This window comes from Thamnophis sirtalis, unplaced genomic scaffold (assembly GCF_051295495.1).
Source record: "Thamnophis sirtalis isolate CommonGarterSnake01/CBP01778 unplaced genomic scaffold, rThaSir2_p1.2 scaffold_5, whole genome shotgun sequence".
NCBI lineage: Eukaryota > Metazoa > Chordata > Lepidosauria > Squamata > Natricidae > Thamnophis > Thamnophis sirtalis.
The window spans coordinates 105095392-105115359 of record NW_028261385.1 but is presented as its reverse complement, the minus strand read 5'-3'; the positions used below and the strand labels follow the sequence as shown (position 1 = coordinate 105115359).

At 41.1% G+C, this 19968-nt stretch overlaps 1 protein-coding gene across 1 annotated transcript in view; it reads left to right on the top strand.

Moving 5' to 3' along the window:
* Positions 1–2660: 2660 nt before the first annotated feature.
* LOC106554113 (transient receptor potential cation channel subfamily V member 6) overlaps positions 2661–19968 on the top strand; it is an 87185-nt gene continuing 69877 nt past the window's right edge. The window contains exon 1 of the mRNA XM_087716399.1: positions 2661–3270. Within this exon, the coding sequence (XP_087572525.1) occupies positions 3143–3270 (128 nt within the window). The 5' untranslated portion in view covers positions 2661–3142. The remainder of the gene's footprint in view (positions 3271–19968) is intronic.

Sequence of the window (19968 nt, the reverse complement as noted above, 5' to 3'; positions counted from 1 at the left end):
CTCTAAACTCCTAATTCAGGGACATACAGATAATCCTAGACTTACAACTACAAAATTTCTGTTCTTAAGTGAGACATTTGTTTAGTGAGTTTTGCTCCATTTTACAATCTTTCTCGCCACAGTTGTTAAGTGAATAACTGCAGTTGTTAAATGAGTAACGTGGTTGTAAAATGAATCCCCATTGACTTTGTTTGTCAGAGGTTGCAAAAGGTGATCACATGACACAGCAACAATCATAAATATGAACCAGTTGCCAAGAATCTGAATTTCGATCACACGGGGATGCTGCAATGGTTGTTAAGTGTGAAAACTGGTCATAAGTCACTTCTTTCAGTGCTGTAGTATCTTTGAACGGTCGCTAAATGAATATTTTAAGTTGAAGACTACCTGTATTTGTGTTATTCAGAAATCAAGGAATACATGCGTATTTCATGTTACAAGTTTACCATAACCATTTTTGCCTTTTAAGTGGAAAAACCTGTTTCTAATGGGATCATTTCAAAGACGGGGTTTTTTTTTAGAAGCAGTGTCTGAACATGAGAGAACCAGTGTGCCATAGTAGTTAAAATGCTGGACTAAAACTCAGGAGATCATGAGTTCTAATCCTCCCTTAAGGAACAAAGCCTGCTGAATGACTTTGGCCCCAAATCTGTCTCTCTGTCTCCCTGTCTCCCTAAGCCATTTCGCAGAATTGCTGTTGTGGGAGAAATGGGGGCGGGGAAGAGAGAGCATTATGTATACCAACTTGAGTTGCAGAAAGTAAAGGTAGGGTGTAAATATAACAATAAATACAGAAAATAAATGCACACATTGAATTATTTATTGATTGATTGATTTCATTTAGGCAACACCCAACTTCAGAATAACTCTGGGTGGCTCACAATGCAAAGTTAAGCACAGAAAATCATATACAAACACACACACAACAAGAAATGCTAGTAACCCTCACCCCAAACCTGGGAGAACAGCCAGCTTTTATTTTAAGGCCAACAAAAATACATATTTGTATGGCTTAACAAAGACTTTCAGTGGAAGGAAAAAGTAATTATATCCCTGCTGAAGTACTTTTTTTCTATTTGAAAAGGCTTTTGAGGGTCAAGTAGTAGCCATTCTCATATGTAACATGCCATTTGGCCTTGAGCTAGAAGTGGATTACCTAGTTCTGCCAGGAACTGCTGTGAGTGGTTCAACAAATCTTACGTAATGAAGGATCTTGACGCAAAAGCTTCTTGGTTGTCTTTCAACTTACCATGGAACAGCTCAAGAGTCTGTGAAGAAAGAAGTGGCCAGTGGAGATTAGTTACATTTCCAGGTATAAATACTTCAAGGAGAAGGCAAACTTTTCTTCCCTTTGGGCTCTGTTTGAATGATCTGAGTGACCAAAAAGTCACCTTTGCTAAAAAAAAAAAATCTTCCATAGAAATTATGGACTTCTCAAGAAAACAAGCTTCCTTTGTATCTTTTTTCTGCCAAGTAAACACAACTGTGTGCTAGCAGGTTTAGTGTTTCTCATAAATGCTTTGAGTTAAGCAGGCGACCTGTTAATCAGCACATCCTTGTTGTTCTTTGTTCATAGCCTTTTCTCTCCAGTACAAATATTGTTATGAGATCTATAACAGTTTTCGCACTCATCTTAAATCAAAACTCAAGGTGGGTCTTTCCTGATCAGCAGTTCTGAAAGTCCCAATGGCTGAAGTCAGCTGATGCCATGAGCAAATGAAGTCCCACCTTAATCTATCTTGGCTTTTTCTATAAAAATGGTGCCATTCAGTCCTGCAGTGTCAAAACTAGGATTCATTTCCAAGTGGCAACATTTACCTGGCTGGCCTTGGTCTTCCCAAAATGGGAAGGGATTCATAACCCCTCTTTCTGTGATGTCAGAACCCTAGAGGGATTCCTTTGGACTTGGAGAATAAGGAGGGATAGTCAGAGCTTGGATGGGACCATCAGGGCTGAAAACCGGATGTACCATACAGTCACCAAGAATAGAGTTTGTGGCTTGTGAGAGACTGCACTTTGACCACAATTCTTAATAATCCTTTTTGGCATGGAAGCGTTGCTCTGGAGTCATTGTTGACTCCTACTCAGAAGTAGTTTGCCCTTGTCTCCTTTCTAGGGTTGAAAGGAAGTGACTGGCCCAAGTTCACCCAGCTGGCTTTTTGCCTAAGGAAGGGCTAAAACTCCCAGTTTTCCAGTTTCTAGCCTGGTGTCTTAATCACTATTTATCCAAATAGTTCTCTTAATAATGCAGGATCCAATCTGGGTCAATCACGGGGACCAGAGGTTTAGTCTTCTGAGATTTTGGAATCATGCTGGAGCCCATCTTCAGGGCTCCACCAGAATGTGTGATGAGAGAGAAGTACCCTGAGGATGTGGTCCAGCATGAGCCCCAAAGCTCGGAAGACTAAACCTCTGGTCCCCGTGATTGACCTAGATTGGATCCTGCATCATTATCCCAGTACACGTGTATTTGCCTTTTCTTCATGATCTTTACAATATAGAAAACATAGTTTCATGGAGAAACCCCCCTTGCTGGAATGCAAACAATTTAAAAAAAACTAGTCTACTTGGGAAGGCTACTCACTAAATATTGAAAAATAATTCTGCTAACCACATGGTTTCTAAAAGGAAGGGGTACCTTCACTGTCTGGGCATATCAGTTGGAATGGGTTTACTTGCGATGTAGGAGTCTTTTTAACAGATCACAATTTAAATGAATAATCAAGGAGTCCCGAAGAAGGCAAGCTATAATTCCACAGCTCAAAAAATACTTTCGTCCCAAACCTCTTTCCGAGACTCTTTAAACGCCAACAAAAACCTTCTGTCGCGCTGGGCGGGCCTGCCTGCCTTTCTTCTTCTCCTCCTTCTCCTCTCGGTTCCTCCCCGGCAGGTTGTCCCTCGGATCCTGTTCATGGGACTCAGCCAGGTACCGGCCTCGCTCAGTAGCCAGATGTTGCAACCGCCATCCCCCGCTTCGGACTCTGTCGGCTGCAGACTCATCTGTCTTCAGACCAGACTGGAGCTGGCCTCCAACTGGGCAGAGCGGGGGAGGACGGGGACTAAGGAGAGAAAGAGGAGGAGGAAGACGACGACAAGGACCGTCCCTTCGGGGATGCGCTGCAGAGACTGAGCCTGCCCAGCGATGGGGATGCTGCTGCCCGGAGACCGCGGTTTTTTCCCTAGGCTCTGGGCTGCGCTCCTCCACAGAATACGCGGAGAGAAATCCTGGGCCAGAAAACTTGACGAAACCAACTTGTTGCAACAGAAGAGGTGGGTCCAACCCAGGACACTTCAGATCCTGAAGGCAGGTCGGGGGGGGAGACGTGCCGAGAGTTACTGAGTTTAAGGTGAAAAGGGAGTTTCTAGGAGCGCGCGCAGAGAGAAGGCTGGCGAAAGGCGTCCACCAAAGGCTGTGTGCGCGCGCACAATTTTTATAGCTCCTTCCTTAGTTTGGGGAGAAAAGACTGGTCACACCTGCAAGTTATACCTGGAAGGGGAAACACTTTTAAACCCTTCCCCCCTCTCCCATCGGGAGCAGGGTAAATACCTGGGCAGAGGAGAAGCTGTAACCAGATCTCAGCAAGTGCAGCTTGAGTGCACCTGCTGCCTGAAAGGCAGACAAGGCTGTATTCTGTGCCACAGGCAGCCAAGCACACGCTTCCACCCCTTTTCCGAACACTGTGGTGGGACACAGAGAGAAGAGGGCAGTCACACGAGAGTAGAAGATCAAGTGTCTTTCTTTTTATGCTTTGTGTGTTTGTTCAGTCCCAGCTTGTCATGAAAAAAATATGTTGATGACCTCCTTTAATCACTTAAGCTTCTTAAGTGAAACTGCCACGTGTGAATTAATTGCTGCATGGCAATGCCGCTAAGCCTGTGTGGTGTACATTTTTCAGGGTTCTAAGCAAAAGAGCTAGCAGCATTTACACATCTGAGATTTGGGAGCGAAAGCTACAGGATATGGCTCAAGAAGGGTTGAAGACTGGCCCTTTGGAGAAATTGAGTCCTGCTGATTCTCTAATAAAGGACCATCTTTTCCAGATTTGTTTGTTTGTTTGTTTGTTTGTTTGTTTGTTTTGGGGGCTCATGCTGGATGAGCAAGTGGTCGCTGTGATTGGCAGGGCTTTTGCCAACTTAATCTTGAATGCCAATGGTGGCCTTTTGTGGACTGAGAGGCACTGCTTGTAGTCGTTCATGCCATAGTCAACTACCAAATGAATGACTGCAATGCACTTTACATGAGGCTGCCCTTGTAGAACATCCAGAAAGCCCAAAACATGATGGCAATTTATGGATGCACCTTGGTACATTTCATGATTCCATGGACTGCATCTACTCCTAGTGTGTTTCCAGATGGAATTCAAGATGCTGGTTGTCACCTATAAAGCCCTTCATCTACAGAGTTATTCATGGGACAATCAATTTCCCAAAAATTTCTACTTATGGAATGATCAGATAAGAGAGGCATCCACCTCTCTTATCTGATCATTCCATACGTAGAAATGGAATGATCCATTTCTCTCTCCAGCTGCATAATGGGAGGAGAAAGAAACTCAGAAAGGAACCTTCCCTAACTTATCAAGTTGTAAAAGACACAGTGGGAGATTGGTACTATTAGGCTTGCAAGATTATATTATTGCAAGATAAAATAGAATTAGCTAATCTGGATGTTTTTCCTGTATGGTCCACCTGGAAAGGCCAACACTGAATTTGTTAAGCAGGATTGAGCCTAGTGAATATCTGGATTGGAACCCACTAGGGAATTCCATGGCTGTGGGTACGATTGGGAAATAAGGTTGTTCTGGAAGAGGGCAATGGCAAATTTAAGATTGAAAAAAAAGGTAAAGATTTTCCTGTCAGTTGTTTTCCTGCTCATCTCCATTTCTCGGCCAAAGGAGACAGTGTTGTCCAAAGACCATTTCTGTGGTTATGACTATAGGTTAAAGGCGTACAGAATTCAGTTACCTTCCCACCAAAGTGGTACCTATTCATCTAGTCGCAGTTGCATGCTTTTGAACAGCTAGGTGGACAAACTATCTCCATAGAATTCCACGAAATCTGCATGGATGACTTTATCTGTCTTTATCTTTCCTTTAAAAGTGCCCTCATAAGAATTCCCAATGAAGTAAAGGATTGAACATCTTTCTTCGTTGGCTTGATAGTCATTAATGAAGCTGCAGAATATGACTTTGAGATGAGACATTACACTGCTTCACTTTATTTGGGATATAGTAACACGTGAGCAGAATAATGGACTGAGGAGCATTTTTTATGCAAACCTGTTGGTGTAAATCAAAATACATATTGTGAGCTTCTTAAAGATATTGATATTTAATGTATTTAGCTTTGCGGAACAGTACTAGAATCTGCCACTGTCTCAAATGGAACCAGATTGTTTATCCTATCTGTACTGCTACTTATTTGGTCCAGACTGGGTCTGTCAAAATGATGTAGACTAATGAGATCATCTATTTGGTGATATAAGTATGCAGAGCGTTTAGTGTCTCAGAGTAAATTCAGAATCAAGTGAGATATTGGAAGAGGCAATGGTTGGCGAACATTTACTTTAATTGCCTGGTCAAAGAATGGGGCAGTCACATTTATAAATGCACCATAATCTATTTTGAGACAGCACTTTCTTTTGTACAATGTTCAGAATATGTCCTGTTAAATATAATACAAGGAATCTTGAGAATTTTGATCATTTTTGATCATTTAGCAGTGAGATTTTCGTCCTTTTTTATTTTTAGTTGCCATTCTGTAAACTCCTTCCATTTCTCTGCTGTTTACAATGGATGCCAGGATCCATACTGCCATGGATTGTGTACTGTAGGGACAGATGGGGAAAGCAGATTGGTTACCTTATTGCAATTTATGATTTTTCTATTTTGTACCATGTTTAATAAGGAGCAGAGCAAGAGCTTTCTTGTCGTTTTTCCTTTTTGCATGAACCATAAGATACCAGTACTTTAACTGTGAAAACAAGTTAGGTGCTTCTAATCGTCTATTTCCATTCCATTGTATTATAGTCTGTCAAGAAGCCACATCTTCTCATTTCAGCCAAAACACTGAGTGAAATCTTCCCTGCACCACTAAGTTACATGTTCTTGCCTCTGGAAACAAAACACCTTTCATTAAATAGTCATGGGAACATCCCTCAATTATTTAACATTGATCTATGATAGTTTGTGGTGCATACATTCATTCTGAGTGTGGTTTCAGGTAGGCCGAGAAGCAATTGCACACTTCAGTGAGAGTAATTGAAGGGATGAGGGGTGGAGAAATGACGCAGAAGAAAGACTGAAAGAGAATCTCTGTAAGGAGAGTTATGTTCCTGGTATCTTGTGGGGTATTGCAAGCGATGTGAAGAAATGAATAATAGAGTACACAGGGAAGCGACACAGCATGATTGCATAGCCATTTTGATCTGTCAGATGAGCCATCGCATGTGGAGTAGGTCTAGTGCTCACTCTTGGGGTACTTTTCCCCCACTTGAGAACATGATGTACACTAAGGCCACTTAAACTTTTTTATTTGGTCTATGCTTTCTACTCATAACTTTTGTGTTTCTTCTTTCCGGAGATGAAGTTCCATTTGCTTGGGGATTCTTCCATTCATTGGCTCGTGGAACTGATGCAGGTGAAAAGCCATGGATGCGCCAAAGTCACTCGGTGACTTTTACCTTGGGAATTAGAACCCAGGTGATTCTCGCCCTATTCCCACTGCCATGTAGGCTGGCTTACAGACTCAGTATTTTATCCTTAGTAACCTTTTAAGATTTGGGTGCGGTTGCTCTGCTTCATTCCTAAAACCTTCTAATGCAGGGGACTCCAAACTTAGCAACTTTAAGACTTGTGGACTTCAACTCCCAGAATTCCTCAGCCAGCGTGACTGGCTTTCTGGAAGTTGAAGTACACAAATCTTAAAGCTGCCAAGTTTGGAGACCCCTGCTCTAGCACAACCTGATGCCCTCAAACTGTGTGGCATTTCAGTTCCCCATCACTCCAACCAAGTTTAGCTGGATTATTATTTTAACTAATCATGCTGACTATAAACTATGGAAGTTAGAGTCCAACTATCTTTAAAAGGAATCACGCTGAAGAAGTCTGCTCTCAGAGAAAAATGTTGTTCCATCAGGATATATGGGTCTAAAGACTCGGACAAATGTGCAAGTATATATTTAGAATGGAAGGTGTTACCTTTTGTTTTTAATCATTAATGGCCTCATAAATAAGATAATGGCTTGGAATGAGAATATCTTTGGAGCATTATATTGTGACATTACAGTAATAATACTCCTACTCAAAGTTATGGAAGAGTTTAGTTTCACTAACACCCAGGAAGATGTTAAGCACCTGTTATTATGAACCCATTGATGGATTAAAGAATCAGATAGAAAATATGGCAAAGTCTTGCTAAATAGTTTTTAATTGTTGACAGTATTCTTTACTGGTAATTTTTGCCTCCACAGAAAATACAAATCAAGCATTGCTCAAGTAAGTAATAGACAATGTGTTCCTTAGCCTCAATTCCTAGTACATAAGGCTTCTAATAATAAGGGACGCGGTGGCTCAGTGGCTAAGACACTGAACTTGTCAATCAGAAAGGTCGGCAGTTCAGCGGTTTGAATTCCTAGCGCCACGTAACGTAGTGAGCGTCCATTACTTGTCCCAGCTTCTGCCAACCAGCAGTTTGAAAGCATGTAAAAAATGCAAGCAGAAAAATAGGGACCACCTTTAGTGGGAAGGTAACAGCATTCCATGTGCCTTCAGCATTTAGTCATGCCAGCCACATGACCACGCAGGCACTGGCTCTTCAACTTTGAAACGGAGATAAGCACCACTCCCAAATTTGGGAACGACTAGCAATACGTGCGAGCGGAACCTTTACCTTTACCTTTATCTTAAGGCTTCTAAAGGTAATTCTCATTGAACAATTGCCTTATACTAAGACAGTTCAGAGTTTCAACAGTGATGAAAAAGTAACTTTTTGACCATGGTGTGCATTTTTCACCTTCACAGGTTTGTAGAGCAAAGGAAAGCTACAGTAAGATACTAAGCACTGTACACTGTATACTGTAAATATATAATAAAGCCATTAAATTAATAGCATCAGTAGGATAGCACATATATTTCCAGCATAAGCCAGTTTTCTTTCACCTGTTTTTGTAATGGTTATGACTGGAGATATTATGTTAATGACATTCATGTGAAGCATCAATAAACAATTTATAAATATCATTCGAGGCAACCATAAAATAAACAAAGTAAGAACCAGGTGCTTGCTGGCATGAAAATGCCTTTGCCTAGTTTTAAAACACTGGCAGGAGGCATGCATATCTCAGGGGGAGGAAGGGGCGCAGATATTCTATTAGGGGGGAACCAGTCTAGAAAAGGACCACATCCGGTGCATTTTAAAGTGATAAGGAAGCAGCAACAAATCCTCTCTCATTCACCAGACTGGATGGGCAGATTAAACTCTGGCAAGGAATTGACTGATATAGTATAGTATAGTACCGGGATGGTAAACCTATGGCACGCATGCCATAGGTGGCACGCGGAACCATTTGTCAGGGCATGCGATGCATTGCCCTGTCAGCTGGCCAGTGTGTATGCGCGTGCTGGCAAGCAGAGTTCAGCCTTTTTTAAAGCCATTCTTTGCACTCCCCAGGCTCCAGAGGCTTTATAGGAGCCTGGGGAGGGCGAAAAAAGCCTCCCCTGGAGGCTCTCTGGAGGCTTCAGGAGCTTCCCTGAAGGCTCCGGAGGACGAAAAATGACCCTACGAGCAAACCGGAAGCTATGTAGATAAAACTCAGACATTTCATTTTGGCTTAGAGAGAGGTAAAGTTTGCAAAAGTATTATTTCAAAGCATCACAGACTTCCTTCTCTTCCTGCAAGCAAACAAGTAAGAACCATCATCTGTAGTGGACAGAGAATGAGCTGGCAATTGAGAGGAGTGTAACTCCAAGGGCAGAGTGGAAGTTAATGGCATACCCAGGAAAAGGAGATAGCTGAATCCTGATAAAAAACTACATCTGCTTGTGAGTTTTGTAAATCCACTGAGAAGTTCTCAAGCAACCGTAACCTAATAGTAACTAAGGATAACTTGGAATGTTTGTGAATTTTATAGAATGTTCTCATGTATTATTTGATTTATAGATCAGGCCAATGGTGGGATTCAAGTAATTTAACAATTGGTTCTCTGCCCTAATTATTTCTTCAAACAACCAGTTTACCAAACTGCTCAGAAAGTTAACAACCAGTTTCCTGAAGTGGTGCAAAATGGCTGAATCCCACCACCGGATGAGACCATATTCACGGTCTCCTCAATTTGTGGAGAACAGACAGATGTCTATCTGTACCTTCATGCCAGTCCACTGTGTGGGGAGCAGAAGACAAATTTTTATAAAGAAATAAACAGGCATGCTGGAAAGAGAATCAGTGGCCCTACCACCATTAATTTTAGTCATAGTCCCCTCTAGCCTCAGGGATTCAACACATTACTTTTGAAGAAATAGAATTCTTGAGAGAGAGAGAAAATTGTCCTTTCCTGACCTCATGTTTTGCATTTTACATCTGACTCTAAGCCAGGATTCTAAATAATTCTGATTGATTCATGGTCAACAGCTCCTGTCACATTCTTGCTTAACACCGCTTAGCAGCAGAAAAGACTGAATTGTCTTCTCCATCTTGCACCCTCCCAGGACATCTACAGGTCAAGAGAGTTGAGACAGCTAGGCTAAATGAACCAGAAATGAACCAAAAAGCTGTATGCTGAAAGTGGGACTCTAGATTTGTCATTATCAAATGTGCCAGGAGGAGGAAGGCAGCAACAAAACTTGACCTTAGACTTCAATTTTTTTAAAGAAATGGCAAGCTAGGAGAACCACTGGCAGGAGGAAATGTATATACGCACAAAACCTGAGAAAACATGGCTTGTTTTTTCTTTGTCAAGTGACCCAGTGCTGAGATCCTTCCAAGTAATGTGGAGTGAAACACTTTGTTGCAAATCTGCACAACATTTCTTATGTTCTTAATAAAATCTACATACAGTCTACACTCAAGAACATATCAAGTACATCCAACCCACCACCAAAGGGTACAGCCTGATAGACCAGCTGTCAGCTCCTGTCCATTAATTAATTAGGAAAGAAAGACCACGAGACTCCATGTGTGGAAATCAAGTGTACTTTTACTAATTAAGAATGATTAAAGGCGTAGCGTAGCGAAGTCTGATTATTTAGGCGCGAAAGCGATTGATATATAGAATAGCCCATTCCCCACCCTCTTGGCATCATAGTCCCAGTCCAATCATAATTCTTCCAAGTGTCAGGTGTGAGATAACTTCAAAAGGCATCACGAAGATGGAATGTCGGTGCCGTTAGTCCTGGCGGGAAACACCCACGCATGCGTAGTCGGATCAGTCGGTGAACTCCAGAACCTTCCTCCAGCACAATGAGTAACCCCTCCCAAATACCATGCCCTCCCTCCCCATTTCATGGCAGCTGAAGCGAGAGCAAAGCAGAAGCTGACATCAGCTCTTTATACTTAAAATGCATAGAAATGAATCACCTCAATGATTAGCCTAAAATGAAAGCCCAAGTTGACAGATTAAGTATGAAACTCAAGGGCCAGCAAAACCTCCCATAAATACATCAATGTGGATGCTATGCCACCTATGAGGCAAGGAGATGTGAGATTGAACATCCAGTAGTGGCCTTGAGGGATTTTGGAGGAGCAACTTTCACCATTACTTATCAAAGGCAAATACTTGGTCCAAGCCTCATTGCTGAAAATGTTTGCTGAAGGCAAAACAGGACTTGCCTTTCTTTTCAGCCAATAGGCTATAAAAACGAATTGGAATTTGTATACACCTAGTTATTCTGGGAAGATTTATAAGAAAGAGGACATTAGAGATGCAGGACATCTTGTAACAAATTTTGTTAGGGTGGAGGCACCAAACACAAAAATAAATATTCCAACATAAAGTTGGGGGAGATGATTAAACCAACTCTAATGTCAAGGTGGTATGCAGTTCCTTAATGAGCACCACTTAAAACAAGTGTTTTCTGTTTGTCCTATAGTAGCGATAGGACAGACTGTACTATGTCTCAAACTCTCCAGCATGTTAATGACAGGAGGGCATTTTAAACTGTGGTGATGGCCATTACGCTGCCAGAGAAAGCAGCCTCATGGCAAGGCAAACTCTTGGCCCAACTAATTACCAATTGTCTATCTGAAATGATGTTTTCTCATTTTGCAGGAAGATGCTGCAAATCAAACCTAGAGCTTTCCTAGGCAAAACAATGGCTTCAGTTGCTTTGCCGTAAAGGGCTGGTTGAGGAAATGATGTAAAGTAGGGGTGTCAAACTCAATTTCATTGAGGGCTGCATCAGGGTTGTGTTTGACCTCAGGGGCCCCGAGTGGCATGGCTGCGGTGGGCATGGCCAGGTCGATGTCACTTGTGTCGGGGGTGCCTGTAGTGGCCAGAATGCTCTGCCAGTGAAAACAGGCTGCTGAGCTCCATTTTTAGCTGCGACGGCTTCCTGCAACCCTCTGCCAGCAAAAATGGAGGTTGGGTGGTGCTCTCTTGAGCTCCATTTTTACTGGCAGGGGGTTGCAGGAGGCCATTGTAGCTGAAAACGGAGCTCACCAGCCTGCTTACACTGGTAGAGGCACTGCTGTTTCCAGGGTGGCCCTGGTGACCAGATCTAAGTACCCCACAGGCCGGATCTGACCCCAGGACATTGAGTTTGACATCCCTGATGTCAAGCAATGAAAATCAAGATGTCCAAAGGCACGAGGGTAGAAAGTTATGTGTTTTACCCCTAGTTATGAATAGCATTTAATGGCTTTGTAAATGTGATGGACCTTTCAGGTTACCAAGGCTCAATCTTTTAATCGGTATCTTAAACCCAAACTGATTCCACAGGGTATGGTTGCCAAATGTATACCCTCCTTTGCCTGCTGTTGCTAGCTTTGGGTTGTGGACTTAAATTTAAGACCTACCTAAATGTGAATTCTACCAGGAAGGCCAGTCATGGTTTTAAAACCAAATTTCGTGAACAACTAGCTGTTACACTTGCTTTTTCTTTTCTTTTTCTTTTCAAAGAAAACAAGACAGAAGGGCTGGCTAAGGAATGTGGTGCTCTGTATGTCATTTCTCAATAGCATTTACAGAGTGTTGACACAACAGTCATTCAACTATGAATTGTTCAGAGGGAGTTGTGTTTTTATCTACTGCTGTCATCTTTTAGCTTTGATAAAAATCTAAGGTTTAATTATAATGCTCAAACAGCCCAAAGCCAAAGTATTTTACAGCTCAAACACTGCCCCAGGGAAAGTACTCAAACTTAATGACCTGACAAGGTTTGAATATTGAATGCAGAATTAGAATAAAGGTGTGGAGGGGGGGGAAGCTATATTTATATATCCCACTATGTGTGACACTGCTGTTCATTGGTGGGGTTAAGATAGTAGTGTAATCCTGCCTCGGAATGAGTTCTTGGTCTCTTGCAAATAGTTTCTGAAGAAAACCTCCCATCCCATGTATGTGGATATTCATGTTTGCATAGAACATAATGGATGATTAGACTAGATTAGATTAATTAGATTAGATTAGATTTTTTTTATCCTGTCGTTATTATACTTTTAGATAGCGCAAGTCTGCAACCATACGTGATACTTCTTCCTTTCCCTAATTTCCCTGCAACAACAACTCTGTGGGGTGAGTTGGGCTGAGGAAGAGTGACTGGACCAAAGTTACCCAACTGGCTTTCATGCCTAATGCAGCACCAGAATGTACAGTCTTCTAGTTTGTGGTGACATAACAAGTAGATCAAACTGGTTGCCTTTGCAGGTCTGCTCCTGGGAATGTAGTCAGTGCTTATTGAGATGTAAAGAAATGAAACTCACGTCAAGACTAACAAACATATTATCATCTAGACTAGTGGTTCCCAAACTTGGCAACTTTAAGCCACAAGTCTTAAAGTTGCCAAGTTTGGGAACCATTGATCTAGACCTCAAGCCAAACAGTAGCCATAAGTTTCCATTTTCTTTACCCCATTTCCACTTCTGCAACAATCCATATAACAGGGATGTTCAACCTTCTCAACTTTAAGACTTCTGGACTTCTACGCAATTATTTGATAATTTAAAACTGCTGTAGAAATGCCAGATCTTACCAGAGGGGGAAAACATCTTCTTTATACATCTGAAACTCTAGCAGTGTAGTAAGTAATCATCCAAAACTCAACTCAACATCCCATTTTCCCAATTTTTATCTTGCTTATTACCTTCTTTGCTTATTATCTTAAAGTTATTATACTCTCATTTACTTTAAATCCTCCTGAGGAAAAGATATCCTGAATATTAGGATGCTGCTTTGTTTCTTGATCAAAGTGATTTCAAGGAATTCTTGCAGGATCTAGATCACAGCACACAATCTAATAGGAAGAGAAGTGTATATTCAAAACACACTGTGAGAAAGCAGGAAAGCAACTGGGAAATTGAGAGTTATGTAATGTCATCATACATTGATCTTGAATGATTGCTTGGTGTTGAAGGATAAAACACAAACATGGATGCTGACATTTTTAAAGAGACTGTTCTCTTCCTCCTCCATGATCTTTTCAACAACAGAACACAGGAGAACAGAATAACAATAGAATAACATAATTGGAAGTTAACAAACTGGTGTAAAGCCAACAACCTGTCTCTGAATGTAGATTTAAAAAAAAGAGATAGATGTTGACTTCAGGAGGACACATGACCGCTCCCCGCTGAAGATCAATGGCTCCTTCATGGAAATCGTAGAGAGCACCAAATTCCTTGGTGTTCACCTGGCAGAGAATCTTACGTGGTCCCTCAACACCGGTTCCATAACAAGGAAGGCCCAGCAGCGTCTTCACTTTCTTAGGAAACTGAAGAAGGCACAGCTTCCACCACACATCCTCACAACCTTCTACAGAGGGATCATCGAGAGCACCCTGAGCAGCTGCATCACCACTGGTTTGGGAATTGCACCGTTTTGGATTGCAAGACCCTACAGCGAATAGTGAGGATGGCAGAGAGTATCATCGGGGTTATTCTTCCCTCTGTCATGGACATATACACTACACGCTGCATTCGTAAAGCCAGAAACATTGTGGCTACCCCCCCCCCCTTTATACACGCTCTTTACTCTCCTGCCATCTGGAAAAAGGTACAGAAGCATTCAGGGCCGCACAAACAGACTGTGTAACAGTTTCTCTCCACAGGCCATCAGACTCCTCAACACTCTTTAAGTTCTTAGATTTAGAGCTATATGTAATTCTGTGTGCTGCTCTTTTTCTTTTTATCTACGTTGTCTGATGTAGCACCTTGGTCCTGGGGGAACCTTGTTTTGTCTCACTGTGTACTGTACTGAATATTGTTGAAATAACAATAAAACCTACTTGACTTGACTCGACTTGACCTTGGAGATCTTCTAATCCACCCCCTCCCTCAAGCAGGAAACCCTATACCTGTGATGGCGAACGTATGGCGCATATGCCAGAGGTGGCATGCAGAGCCCTCTTTGTGGGCACATGTGCTGTCGCCAGTTGCTCTTCATGTTTCTGGCGTGCCGGCCAGCTGGTCTTTATGAGTGCCAGAACGCCAGGGAATGGCCTAAAAGCAGCCCGAAAAAAGCCCCCAAACTGGCCAAAAAAGGCCAAAAACAGGTCAAAAAATAGGCATGCGTGCGCTGGCCAGCTGGTCTTCGGGTGTCCAGTGCTCTGGTACTCCGGCACTCTGGTGTGCACACAAACACAAATGTGTGCATGTTCTGGTTTGGGCACTTGGTGCCGAAAGGTTTTGCCATCACTGCCCTGTACTATGGGGGGGGGCAACTATGGCAACTTTAGGACCTGTGGACTTCAACTTTAAGAATTCTGAGCCAGCATGGAATTCTGGGAATTGAAGTTCATGGGTTATAAAGTTGTCATAGTTGCCCCAGAACTTGGATTTCAAGAGGTTACTTCACAAAACCTAAACACAACCAACCAATCAACCAAGAGCTCCAAGGATTATCATGGAAGGAAAGCAATGAAATCTCCAGATTACTGTATCATGTCATTAATCTCCAGCCTGTGCTTTAGAGTGAGCTGACTGACATTCCATTCATTTTTGTTAGAGAACAATAGAAAAGACCAATGATAACGCTATCGTGGCAATAAAGGTTAAGTTCAACTTTCAAATAAATCTTTAAAATATATGTCTTTGGGGCATTTTCTCAGCTGGCCTCATATGATTCTATTTATTGTTTATTGGAATACTTAATTACTTTAGATATTTATCAGGAAATGTAATTATTGGTTATACTTAGAACTAAAGAACTGAAGTGTCCTCTATTAACAATGTATACCAGTAGGTGGCAGCATATAACTGACCCTGATTGATCTCATAAAAGCTAAGTAGAGTCAGGCCTGATTAATTATTGTATGGGAGAACTCTAGGGGATATCAGGACTGGAGGCTAGATTGGAAAGTTAAAAAAAAATCTTGGAAGATCTCAGTGGGAGATTGTCTCTGTACTGCTATCAGCCTCCCTCCCTCCAGCATGTGTCCGTGAAGGCACCAGGAGTCACGTTCAGAATGAAAGGGAAGTTATCTTTGATGTCTTTGAGAACGAGGGAATGGTTTGAAGTGCCTAAATAATTAATATATTCATATAAAAGGGCTACGAGGAGCGGGTTGCATAGTTTAATACAGGGCTAGTTTCGCTGTTTAATTGCGGTGCTTTTGCAGATGATGGTAGAGCCACAATCAATGAGCTGCCATGTCTTCCCACACTTAATCTGTTTAAACAGTGCTGTCAATGGGAGGCAACATCTTTGCTGTCTGCAAATCTTCCCTGCCTGGGGTTAAAAGAGAAGGTAGGGGAAATGTTGAAAAACAAGTCCTTCAGCTTTAAAACCAATACCACTGGGGAAGAGCTATGATAATGCAGAAATTGGCATAAACATAACTCAGTAGTGCACAGAAACTAAAATCACAGATACGTGCACGTGTGCAAACACACACATTCACATACACAAACTCCCATCAGAAACGTGTTAAGGAGAGAAATGGAGGAAGGATTAGAATCAGGTAAATAAACTGGATGTTGCAATGGAATGCTCGACTGTTGTTCAATAGACTATTGAATAACTGAAACTGGTGAAATGCTATGACAGCAACATCTTACATTCGGTGTCACTCTTTCGTTTGTTAATAAGAGCCCCATAAGAAAAGAAACACACTGCACCCTTTGAAGGCTGCTGTGGTTTGAGATTCTGCATGCTTTAAATTGGTTATCTGTTCAGTCGCACTTTGACCTTTCCAACTTTTAGTTTGCCTTTTACAGGTAGTCCTTGACTTATGATCGTAATTGAGCCTGGAGTTATGGCTGTAAGTTGTTGCATTGGTTAAGTGGGTCATCATGTGACCAGATTCAATTTTACGCCCTCTTTTGCAGCAGTTGTTAAGTGAATGCTACAGTCATTAATTAAATCCATTTCACCTGAAGGGCGTTTTTTGCTGGAACCTGGAATCAAATGCCAGAAACCATAAAAAAACATTGAAAATCATGGTTACATGATTGCAGGACACTGCAAACAACCATAAAGGTGAGCTGGTTACCAAGTGCCCAGTAATCCACAAATGCAATCGTGTAATTGCAGTGTGTGTGTGTGTGTGTGTGTGTGTGTGTGTGTGTGTGTGTGTGTGTAGGGGACTGTCATGGTGTTAATATTTTTGGGGATCCATCGTAATTTTGAATGATTGCTAAGCAAATGATCATACGTCAAGAACTACTGTACATGTACTGTTTCTAAAATCACATTTCATTAAATTTTAACAACAAGAACAATAATAATGAAAGGCTATCATAATAAGAGAAACTTGTACCTTCTTTGTCATAATACCATGTATTGATAGCTTCAAAACGATTCATAGCCAGATGAGTAACAGGAATAGCACTTACATAAATAAGTTGCTAATTAAAGTACAGAAGGTTCAGGAAACTGCACCCTCCATTTGGTCAAATTCCTTGGCAACGAATGAGTAGGTACCAGCATCAGCACAATTTAACCACATAGTGATGCAGGTATATAACTTGCTGTTGTTCATGGATAGACATCCAGTTGTATCTAAAGATTTTGACTTTGTGCTATTGAATCAAAGTTTAGAGAGGACCCTAATTAACTCAAGACTGAGATCGTAGGATGCTCCCTATAGGATCCTATGCCATTACAGCAATAGCAAAGATCGAAATCTGGCTTCTTTGATTAAAAACAGATACATACAGTGTTTCTCTTTCCTACATTTTTATGTCTGTGTAAGTCAGCTGTTATAGTTTTATTTTTTTATATTTTTTGATGCTTTAGCATATTGCTATTTTTAAGATTGCACTATGGTTTTATATTTTGTGTAGAATAATTGCACTCACTTAGGGAAAACAGGCAACAAATACATAAATAAGCCCTCTCTGAGGGCTGCAGATAACATTGAAGTCACGGAAGTCAAAAATAGTATGCGTTGCATCATTTTGTTTGCAAGAGACATACTTCTGATTTAAAAATCATGAAGACAAACAATGCCTTTCTTGACAGGCAAGAACAACCAACACAATGGTACAAATACCTTAGATTTTTGGGTTGGCAGTCATCATTGATATCTACGTCAGTCATCCATAGAATGCTTTGCAGCAGTCCATGCTTTCAAACTTATATCCTATGGCTTTAGTCATGATTCCAGTAAATACGCTCCACACAAAATAATGTACCATAATGCTGATGCACATAAAGAGGGGGTTTGATAGTAACAATGGTAGAAATGACTGATGGAGGGTGGCTCTTAAGAGTGTCCAGAAAGAGACGGTGAGAAAAGTAAAGATGGACATAACTATAGGATCAAATCCTGACCTTTTACATAAAACGAACAGAGCTTTAATCACATGGGTGCAACCACTATCTTAACATTTTTGACCCGCTGTTACAAACACACCTGGTGGCTCTGTTGCTTGAGACATGATTGAAATGTTATTGAATTGTTTCTTGTACTTCAGAGTTGCAGTCAGAAGGTCCCTAAAGTGGGGAAATTAAATGCTTGTAATTTGATGTTTTCAAGAACTATCAGATAGCTGGTAGATACATTAATACTGTTAAGATTTGCTTTTCTTTGTAAGAGAAGGATTGGCATGGATGCTCTTCCTTCTTCATTATACTACAAGCTACTACTGTTTTTGGACACCAGCTAATGGGAATTAGGTTTTCAAAAGCTCTCTGTCAGTTAGATGCTGATCTGATCTGAGTGTTTGGAAGCTGGCTGTTAGAAGTGCCATATAGTGATCAGCATGAGCTATTGTAAGTTTTGCAATTGCTAGGCAACTCTGTGTACTGGACTGTTTGTATGATTATGGACTATGTTATTTGGATTATCCCTTAATTGAAAGATGTTGATGACTGACTGTCTTAACCATGTATGACTTGGACTCTGATACCTCTATTTCCATAAAAGTAAAAGCCTGTTTAAACTGCAGTGTCTCTGTATGCTGGTTTGTGTGTTCTCCAACACCACACTCACAACGCTTCTCTGAACGCACTCGCTCTCCCAACGGGGAGCTTATCTAACAGAATTGATGCCAAATACTTAATGGGACAGAGTTTAAGTCTATTTTAAATGTACGTTATCCACACTTGATGTTCATTGATGATACTTGATGTATGCCTTTGTAACTTGATTACAGCATTTGATAGTCAGTATACTGAATGTTTGAAAGAAGGCAGGGGATAACATTTAGTGTTTGACAACTGGAGAATTTAAGGATTTTTATCTTTAGTGCCTGCCAAAACAAAACATAGCAGCAGAGCTAAAATATTCAATATTTATAGTTTTCAGAGAAAACTTGGCAAATGTTGAATGTGTGAATATTCAGAAATGTATGTTCAATTCAGCCCATCTGCTTTCTTCAACGTAAACTTCCTTGTCTGGGTATTCTGAAATAATTATACTCCCCTGAGCTATTTTAAAGAGAAAAATGGTAAAATACAGTAAAGTAAAAAATAAAAAAATAAAATGGAAACTGATTTAGGTACCAGAGCTAGTATCACCAAAACTTCTTTTTTTCCCCCAACTCCTTCTCCAAATGGGCTTTCTTATTTATCTAAATATTTTAGAAATTGATCATGGAATTTTTTCCCCATTATGCTAATTTTGAAATCTTTAACAGCACAGAGGCAATATTAAACTGCTTGAGGCTCAGGAAGATGTTGATGCAAAACGGGAAGTGCTCAATTCACGGATTCCCCTCCTCCCCAAAGAAACAGACAGCAGATTTCTTTACAATGGCCATTTATTTGGTGATCAAGCAGAAGTTCAATCAATCAGAATAGAGCTGGAAGGAACCTTGGAGGTCTTCTAGTCCAGCCCCCTGCTCAAGCAGGAGACCCTATAACCATTTCAGACAGGTGGCTGTCCAATCTCTTCTTTAAAACCTCCAGTGATGAAGCAGCTACAACTTCTGATGGCAAGCTGTTCCACTGGTTAACTGTTAGGAAGTTTCTCCTTAATTCCAGGTTGCTTCTCTCCTTGATTAGTTTCCATCCATTGTTTCTTGCCCTGCCCTCTGGTGCTTTGGAAAATAAGTTGACCCCCTCCTCTTTGTGCCAACCTCTCAAATACTGGAATACTGCTATCATGTCCCTCCTGGTCCTTCTTTTCTCTAGAATAGCCAAACCCAAATCCTGCAACTCTTCTTCATATGTTTTAATCTCCAGGCCTTTAATCATCTTCGTTGCTCTTTTTTGCACTTCTTCCAAAAGTCTCAACACCTTTTTTGTAATGTGGTGATTATTATAAAATGAAATTAATTGATGAGTCAAGCCTCTACAGTTAAAAAAATTAAAAGCAATAAGCAAGATAGAGGGAGCGTTTAAATACCTAAGTTTGCAGTCTTCATTTGTAAACT